The 9,857-nt window shown below is 35.3% G+C and overlaps 1 protein-coding gene across 5 annotated transcripts in view; it reads right to left on the reverse strand.

Annotated features, from left to right (window-relative positions):
* atg7 (ATG7 autophagy related 7 homolog) overlaps positions 1–2,990 on the reverse strand; it is a 123,147-nt gene extending 120,157 nt beyond the window's left edge. For all 5 annotated transcript variants that reach the window (XR_013795893.1, XR_013795894.1, XR_013795895.1 and 2 more), the window contains exons 1-2: positions 2,370–2,990; positions 1,124–1,304 (exon numbers count right to left, since the gene is read on the reverse strand). Coding sequence is in view for 1 of the 5 variants with exons in the window: in XM_079597525.1 (XP_079453651.1) it covers positions 1,124–1,277 (154 nt within the window). In the remaining 4 variants the exon portion in view is untranslated. The remainder of the gene's footprint in view (positions 1–1,123; positions 1,305–2,369) is intronic.
* Between the last annotated feature and the right edge of the window lie 6,867 nt (positions 2,991–9,857).

Genomic DNA, 9,857 nt, shown 5'->3' on the forward strand with positions numbered 1-9,857 from the left:
GTACTTGGTAGCCTTGTTGTCCGCCTAAATGAAATATAAATAAACATAAAAAACTAGTAGGCTATTTACAGTATATTAAATCGTTTTTGACCAAATTATTTTGCACTGAAATGAGTCTGACACACGAGTCTGACAGCGTTGCATCACGTGCACCTGCACAATATCATAGCCTATGATTTCCGAAAATAGTACTATGTCAACTAGTGATATCAGTACAAGAACGGTTGAGGAATATGCAACACAATTTAGACAATAGTTTTTGTCATACGTTATAATAACTGACAGGCACTATAATTTCAGCCGTGCAGCTCGCAGAGTGAGGCTGAACACAGGAGCGCAGCTTCACGGCTGAGACACGAATAGACTATTAACTTAAAGCTTTACTCTTAAACACAAAAGGCACGTCCATTTTAATAAAAAAATAATATTTATTAAACAAACCAGATCAAGAGCAAAAACGAAATAAAGTGCATAACTGAAAATAAAGCATAGGCTCAAAACTAATACAAACAGTGGCACTGCGCATTGGGCTGCAATAATTTTTTCCTGTTTTCTAAAAAAAATAAAAAAATGCTGCCACACTGCCGATGTCTTTGTTGACATGGTAGAAGAGGACTGACTATGAATTAAACGCTCTCACAATTAAATAAATAATATTCAGCAAGCCTTAGTAGCCTACTTTCTTCAATCTGTCTCTCTTCTCCGGTGGGTTGGGATAATCCAAAAGAAGTGAAAACAAGGGGGGTGTTCTGAAGACAGACTGTTACCTGTGAAACAGGGGTGATCTGAAAACACCCCCATTAGCAATTAGTGCTTTCCACCTGATGAAACGAACGCGGCAAAAAATCGACCAATCAGAATTTTGGTCGAGCCAGAACGTATCGACCAACAATCGACTAATCGACTGGGAGAATACAGCCCTATAAATTTCTTTTTAAAAAATGACCAAATTTGAAAGGTGAGACTTTGTTTAATATGTTTAATATCTAAAGTAACCGAAAAGTAAGTGTCTTTGCGAACGGTCAATTCCCCACAGACACAAGCCCCGCCCACATCTGTCCTTGTTTCACTCGATATACGACACAATAGAGGAGAGAAGACCATCGAAACCTCCCACACTCACCGTTATAGTAATAGCCTTTGATGTTTTTGGGACTTTCGTCTAAGTGGTAGTCGTTGAGTTTCTTCTGCGTGAGTTGATGCCAGAATCCTGCCTCCAGGGCGCTGAAGAACGGGGAAAACTGCAGCTTCGGGGCGGCCGTCGATTCAGCTGCCATCAGGACTGATGTTTGATTCTTCACACACTGCCATAAGAGGAAAATGAGACTGAATATAATGCACAAATATTCTGCCCTGATTTTAAAAATATATTATTATATGACTCCAGTTTCAGATCACTTAAAACAAAAGTCCCCCTGTGGTGTAAATCCAGCTTGTAATGTAGTTTATGTGTCTATGTGTTGTTAATACACCATGTGTAAGTTCATAAGTGGACAGCATTGCTGAGTATTTTCTGCTTAAAACTGCAGTGAACCAAAGACAGTCTCAAAAACACGGTTTGAAATCGCTGGTGTTTCTGACGTCACACACTACCTTGACCAATCAGATCAACGTGTGATCGTCCACCAGTGGATCTCTGAGTGAGTGAGTGGAGGCAGGGCTCATTTGCATATTCATAGAACCGCGGATACTAAATGAGGCGAGGGTGTCGAGTTACATTCAAGATATTTTAAGGCATGAAGAGTTTTTATTTTTTTCAAGGAAAAAAAAACATTTTAATATGTAAGTTTGGTGATCAAAGATGAGTTTTAAGGGATAAAATTATTAACTACAGGGGGAATTTAAGAACAAGATTCTAATGTACAGTGATAGCATGACAAGAATATATATATATATATTGGATAGCCTACATCAAAATAAAATACAATAAAATAAAGTAAAATATACTGTTAAAATATAATCCTCAATTTTCTTAGCCTGATATTATTTTCTTATAATAACATTAAAATTCCTGTTAGATTCGATATGTGGAAGTGTTGAAAAAGTAGTTCCTTTTCTCTCACTTCAACAGGCTTGTCTGTCTATATTAATAAGAGATTTAATGTTGTACTAATCTGACAACACGTCTATACAACTTTTCAACATAATAAAAGTAAAATCTGCGTTCTTTAGTATTGTAGTGTTAGTAAATACTGCTTCGTTAAAAAGCATTGCGTCTCTTTCAGGGTGTGTTTGTTTGTTTGTTTTAACACACTGCAGTAAAAAAAGCACGATATTTGACATTTATGATCTGTGACAATTATTGTCATGTACATGATAAACACAGAGTCAAAGCAGCAAGAAATATATAGCATGGAAACATCACTTACCAGACGAACACTTCCTGGTTGATGTCATGTGACCACGGTCATCCTACACGCATGCGCAGTTGGTTTGTTTTGGTATTGCAAAAGAGCTTACAAATGACTTAACATTTATTTAATAATACGCAAATCGACAGGATTAAATGCGTGGTGCAGGTTTCGCTGGTGTAACGACATTGGAATGCTTTATCTTCAACATTTTGACATATTTAAAACAATGCTCGTGTTTAACGGAAGAACAATGTTAGCAGACACGCTTTTCTGATAACGTTAAATGTTTAAAGTCATATTATCCCACATTTATAAACAGTGAGGAAATGTTGGCGAATAACGTTAACCAGCTGCTTGAACGGTTTAGATGACCGACAAACCTCTTAAGGAGAGTGTCCAAAAAGAGTCTTATGGTGCCAAAACCATCGAATAAAAGACAAAACCCCAAAACAAAAGGAAAACACAGACAAATAGACAAGAAAACACGGACAGAAACTTATAAACGCCGTTCCTTCTCATTGTTAACGCTATGAATGAGCTGGTTTGTCATGTGCACAGCAGACGATCAGTGAACGAGCCAGAAAAACCAGCCTGATCCCTACACACACACACACACACACACACTTACTGCAGTATAGCTTTCCTCAGATCATGGGTTATAAAAGCTCATTTTCCTCCACCAAATTAAAACATACAAAGGTAGTTGCGAATTTCCCCCCTCCAAACTCTGAGTTTACATCTTACAATTTTGATAATTTCAGAATTAGCCATTTTGATAATATCAGAATTAGCAATTTTGATAAAAGTTAGAGGTACAAACTCGTAAAACTTTTTTTTCTTGGGATTCTAAGTTCACATCTCGCAGAAACTCTTTCAAACAGAGATCACAAAACAAAAAAGCTTATAAAAACAATAAAAATGTTGAAGCTTTTCAAACTCATAGCCTAACTGCCCCAATATTATCGGCTAGACTACTGTACCACCTTTTATCCCAGTATTTACAAATTTTATGTTTTATAATTTATTTTACATAGCCTACATGTTAATTTTACATTTAAGTTGTTGTTACAATTCAGTTTTCTCCCCCGTCATGGAATAACAAGATAAAAAAAAATGTGATTGTGACTTTTTCCTCGTAATTGTGAGTTTACATCTTGCAATCCTGACTTTTTTCTCTGAATTTTAAGTTAATTAACATCTCTCAATTCAGATTTAGTTATTTTTTTCTCCGAATTTTCAGTTTACATTTCGCTATCCTTACTTTTTTGGGGGGAATATTGAGTTTACATCTTGCAATTCTGATTTTTTTCAATTCTGAGTTTATATAGGCCTACTTGCGCAATTTTTACTTTTTTTCTGAATTTTGAGTTTACGTATTGCAAGTTTTACTTTTTGAGTTTAAATCTTAGCTATATCTCACAATTGCGAGGAAAAAAATCAGAATTGTGAAATAAAAAGTCAAAATGACCTTTTTCCCATCAGATGCAAGCCTCCAGGTTTCAGTCTCAGCCGAGATGAGCGTCCAGCTTCTGTTCGCAGAATCCAGTTCTGTCATCAGGCTGTGGTGATTATAGGCTAATCTAAACCAGATGTGAATCCAGAAATCTAAATCACTTTTAGTGTAATGCATTTGCACTGGAAGACAATCCTCCAGAAATGTGGAATCACAAATAAATGATGCCAATATGAAACTGTCAGTGTGAAGTTTATCATTCTTAAACATTGTGCATGTTCACATTTAAAGTCATTTCTCAACTGGAAATGTTTCACAATATTTCAATAAAGCAGTCTTTACCACAAGATATAAAGTATGTTAACAAGAAACACAAGTTCATACCCAGTAAAGTCTCATTTAAAAAAAGACAATAACCTTGAAGATCAAATAAGAATTTTTAATGAATAATTCATACTATATAATAATGATGGAAATGTTTAATTTTTAAATGTTTAGGTCTCCAATATCAGTACATCACTGTACACACTTCTTGATTATGTTTCCACTATTTTAACGATTTATAAAAGTTGAATGACTTTCTGGCCTTCTCAGATTTCATTATGAATATTAAAGCTGTTTTCTGTGAATGTGTATATTCAATCAGATTCAGATTAATTACCCGCAATATGGAAATAATTGGAAGAATAACAAAATGTTAAAAATAAATAAAAATAATTATGATTATGATTTTTCAGTATTATACACACTGCTGCCTGAAATTTTAGTACAATCAACTTGGATGTTTAAGTTATTTCAACTTACATTACATTAAACTGACTTAAATGAGTTGAATCTTGTATAACAAATAAAGTTGCTTAACTTATTTTGATGAGTTGAATCAATGTAAAAGCATATGTTTTCATAACTAATTGCTCATATACTATTTTACAGTGTACACTGTAATTTTTTTTTATTTTTTTATTTTGTCAAACCAACTATGTGGTTCAGATAACTTAATATTTAGATGTTCTGTTGATTCGATCACTCTCCTTCATTGTATTAATAACTTCATTGTGTTTTTTTTATTTAAATGAACTTACCATTTTAAAGCAACCACTTACTTTTTTAAGTTAAACCAACAATATATTTGTGTACAGTGTTTATTTTAGCACCGTTTGTGCTCTGCTTTTGGCGTTTAGATGCAGAAACAGTGACAGACTTAATAAGCTTAATAGGTTCAGTTGATAGGAATTAAATTGCATTATATATCTAATGGACCTCATTTCCCATGTAAACTCCTACACAGACCTCACTGTGCTGAATGCGGCGCGCATTTCTCCCAATAAAGATCAGAAATATTGAAATTTGAAGACATTCTCCAGAACATACTTCTCAGTTTATTTAAAGAAATGATTTTTTTATGGAAAGACTGGCATTTTTTTGTTCAACCAATCATGAGGTTTAATAGAAAGTGACAGGCATTAATTGAGAACTGTTAGAAAAAAATGAAATATGAAAGAGACTAAGCTCTGCACTTATTATATGCACGACACGTATTATATTGCTTTCCCATAACTTGAAGCCTAGTCCATTTCATCTTCACCTCTGCCTGTCTTATATTATTATTGCATGTTTTGTTTGTGATATAGAGGCAGTTTCACATGACCGTCTTTCACTGTAAAAAATGATTTTTTGGTGAAGTAAATACTACTGAAAAAAAACAATGTAATTTACATGAAAAAGTTAGTTCAGGCAAGAATAAAAAAACGAAGTAAATTCCATATCAGTACTTAATTCAAGCGAGTAGAAATGAAAGCGTAAATATCAACTCAATAAAATTAAGTACTCAACTTTTCTGATACTGGGGTTCCCATCATGCACTGGACCTTGAATAATTAATGAGGTTAATTTTTCACTGGTTTCCAGCTGTATTTACACTGTTTTATCATTGCTTTTGTTGTCAGGATTAGTAACTTGCCATTTTGTGACATTTCGAGTAAATTTTCTGCTCAAAATGACACATTCAAACACAAAAACGATCCATCAAATGTTACCGCCATTGTGTATTGTCTAAGTATTGACGTCTTTGCATTCACATCATGCTTAAAGGATAATTCCGGTATTTAACACCTTGAGTCTATATTGTAGTTTGTTTTGGATGAACAAGAGTGGTGGACAACATTTTTTTGACAATGGTTCCTCTCTCGAGTTTTTGACTATAAAAGAATTGGCCATGGACCCATTTAACATTGGAGTCAATGGGCATGTCCGAACATGTCATTAAAACAGCCAATAATGTTCGTTTACAAAACTGTTAAACTCACCGAGTGATTAGTGATTTAGTTGATGTTCCAGAAACAAAAAGTGTTGCGAAATACAGTTTCTGTTGTGTTTTATTCGTCATTTTGTAAAATCCCATTGAGTTCTGTTGAAGGACTGAGTGCTGGTTAATATAAATGCGCTACCGGAAACGGAAAGGGGGCTGTTTACATTTGGTCGATGTCGTCTTTTTGCTCGCTTCCGTTTCTCATAAGGCTAGCGAGCAGAGCAACTGTGCTCCGGGAGAGTAAGCCAAATAAACAAACAAAACCTTCATTAATTGTTACTTGTAATATGAAGTTGAACTCGACTGTGACCGTGAGTGTCCCGCGAGACATAAACATCGGTTATCGCCATCAAGTGGTCGGGAGTGTGCTAACGCTTCAGATTCAAATATTGAGCGGAAGTTACACGGTTGTGAAGTGTCTGAAAAAATAGCTCCACTATAGCAAAATAAACGGATTGGAATCATATATTGCGACGATATATTGTTTATAATCATCAACGAACATCACTAACCACTCGGTGAGTTTAACAGTTTTGTAAACGAACATTATTGGCTGTTTTAATGACATTTTCGGACATGCCCATTGACTCGAGAGAGGAACCATTGTCAAAAAAATGTTGTCCACCACTCTTGTTCATCCAAAACAAACTACAATATAGACTCAAGGTGTTAAATACCGGAATTATCCTTTAACATCTGACATGATGAAGTATAAATTACTTAGATACTCTAAGTATCTTAGAGATGACTATAAATGACTGGTATAATTCAATAAAATTGTTTGAGTGAAATGTAATGCAAAGGAAATTTCAACTAAATCGATATTAATCAACCAAGACTAGCCAAGTTAAAATTACTTATTTTCTTTGTTACTTTTACTTAACTAGGTTAAGTAAAGTTTACTTAATTCCATATTCCAAGTAAATTTCACTTAAAGATTTCTAATTAAAGCTACTGATAAATATGTTTAGGTTTTTACTTGGCAAATCTTTGTAAATTTACTAGCATTTTCTGAGTGAAGTAAATCCTACTCCAAATGTTTTTCAGTGTACATTGTTCATCAAGCACAGGCAAACATGTCTAAAAAAAGTATTAAAAAGGTTTAATGTCTTCACATTTTGCAGTTTAATCGAATAACGAGTTACATTAGATGTTGCAGTTTTGTTTAAATCATCACTCTGTCCATCATTTAGTACTTTTTTTTATTAAAATGAAGATGAGTTGAAATGCATTGCACTGTAAATCAACCAGTAGTCCCATGAATACAGGCAGTTTGTGGATAGTACACACAGACCATCCTTTAGTCGCACGCCATTCCCAACATACAGACTTTCACCAGTGTGTATTTCCCATCTCTCTGAGGATAGTGTGCATTAGCGCCTGACCAAACCAGATTTAATTAAACTCCCTGTTAAATATGCACTGCACATGCTACTTAAACATAATTAATGTCAGGGCATTTCCAGGCAATATTCTACATTAAAGGTGTCCTATTATGTCCTTTCACGAAGTCTTGCTGTAGTTCAGGCTCGACTAGAATAGGTTTTCCTGCTTGAATGTTGATTATTCTCCTCATATTCTCCATTGTTGCGGCTCCTCTCTTCCCAGTCTGTCAGTAACGCTCTGTTTACTTCCTGTCTCTATGAAGCCCCTCCTTCTGAAAAGCACACTGCGCTCTGATTGGTCGGCTGGAGCAGTGTGTTGTGATTTGTCGAGCGCTTCGAGTGTGTTTGGGAAATGCCCCGCCCCTTACCATAACCGCCAGTTTAACACACTACTGACTAACTCAACCAGGCCCCGCCCCTTTATTCTACGCATTAATTATTCAAATGAGGAAGAAACTCAAGACTACAATGGAGGCGTTTCAGGAGTTCAGGAACACAGATATAGAGAAGAACTCCCGCTGGAAATGGTTGTTTTAATGAGCAACATAAGTGCTTCAATACAACCAGTTTTAAAACACTGTATTGAATACGTTTTTAATGTAATCTGATGCAGATTGCAGACGTGTCAAGCTGACACTCAGCAATAAATAACAAAATGGCAACACTTTACAATAATGTTCATTAGTTAACTACATAAGTTAGCGTGCACTAATAATGAACTGCACTTATACAACATTAATTAAGTTTGTTAATGTAAATTTCAACATTTACCAATACTTTATTAAAATCTTGTTAACATTAGTTAATGCACTGTGAACTAACATGAACAAACAATGAACGGATGTATTTTTATTAACTAACATTAACAAAGATGAACAAATACAGTAACAAATGTATTGCTAATGGTTAGTTCATGTTAGTTAATAATGAACCCTATAGAGAGCCTAAGCCCCGCCCCTCCGCTTCCGGCTCATCGGACCTTATTTCGGGAAAAAATCTGTATGGTAGTCAATGGCGAGAGACGACTCATCTTTTTATTGCGTCCGAACTGTGTCCTGAGTTACACACATGATGTTTGTCAATTTAAAATATAATTATGAAAGTCAAAAAGTCGCAGTTTGTCATAAAACAGAAGAGTAGCGTTTAGTGTTATGTGAAAATCTCTCGATGAACTTCATCTCTCGTCTCGCACTATACGTCACCGTTGCTCGTGTGTGTGCAGTCTGGTACAACACACTCCGGCATCACGGCGTAACGTTACGATTATAACGTGAGACTATAGAAAACATGACAGACGTTAGCGTCAGTAGAGTTAGCTTCAGTAAAGTTAGCTTCAGTAAAGTTAGCTTCAGTAAAGTTAGCGTCAGTAAAGTTAGCTTCAGTAAAGTTAGCTTCAGTAAAGTTAGCTTCAGTAAAGTTAGCTTCAGTAAAGTTAGCGTCAGTAGAGTTAGCTTCAGTAAAGTTAGCTTCAGTAAAGTTAGCTTCAGTAAAGTTAGCGTCAGTAAAGTTAGCGTCAGTAGAGTTAGCTTCAGTAAAGTTAGCTTCAGTAAAGTTAGCTTCAGTAAAGTTAGCTTCAGTAAAGTTAGCTTCAGTAAAGTTAGCTTCAGTAAAGTTAGCTCCAGTAAAGTTAGCTTCAGTAAAGTTAGCTTCAGTAAAGTTAGCTTCAGTAAGTTAGCTTCAGTAAAGTTTGCTTCAGTAAAGTTAGCTCCAGTAAAGTTAGCTTCAGTAAAGTTAGCTTCAGTAAAGTTAGCTTCAGTAGTTAGCTTCAGTAGAGTTAGCTTCAGTAGAGTTAGCTTCAGTAAAGTTAGCTTCAGTAAAGTTAGCTTCAGTAAAGTTAGCTTCAGTAAAGTTAGCTTCAGTAGTTAGCTTCAGTAGAGTTAGCTTCAGTAGAGTTAGCTTCAGTAAAGTTAGCTTCAGTAAAGTTAGCTTCAGTAAAGTTAGCTTCAGTAAGTTAGCTTCAGTAAGTTAGCTTCAGTAAAGTTAGCTTCAGTAAAGTTAGCTTCAGTAAAGTTAGCTTCAGTAAGTTAGCTTCAGTAAAGTTAGCTTCATTCATTGAGTGATAAGGTATGACGTCACATGTGCGCCTTTTGGGTTTGTAGTCTTTGTAATGACGTATGTTCACAGTCTTACACCTCAACAGTTTTACATCAAACTGCGACTTTCTTGACTTTAAAATGTATCTTTTAAACTGACAAACGTCATATGTGTAATTTAGGGCACAATTCAAACGAGATCAGAATATTTGTTGTCTCTCGCCATTGACTACCGTACAATATTTTTCCGAAATAAGGTCACATGGTCCACCGGAAGGGGAGGGGCTTAGGCTCTCGATTGTAAAGTGTTACCAACAAAATTGC

This window comes from Phoxinus phoxinus (genome assembly GCF_949152265.1).
Source record: "Phoxinus phoxinus genome assembly, chromosome: 22".
Classification (NCBI taxonomy): domain Eukaryota; kingdom Metazoa; phylum Chordata; class Actinopteri; order Cypriniformes; family Leuciscidae; genus Phoxinus; species Phoxinus phoxinus.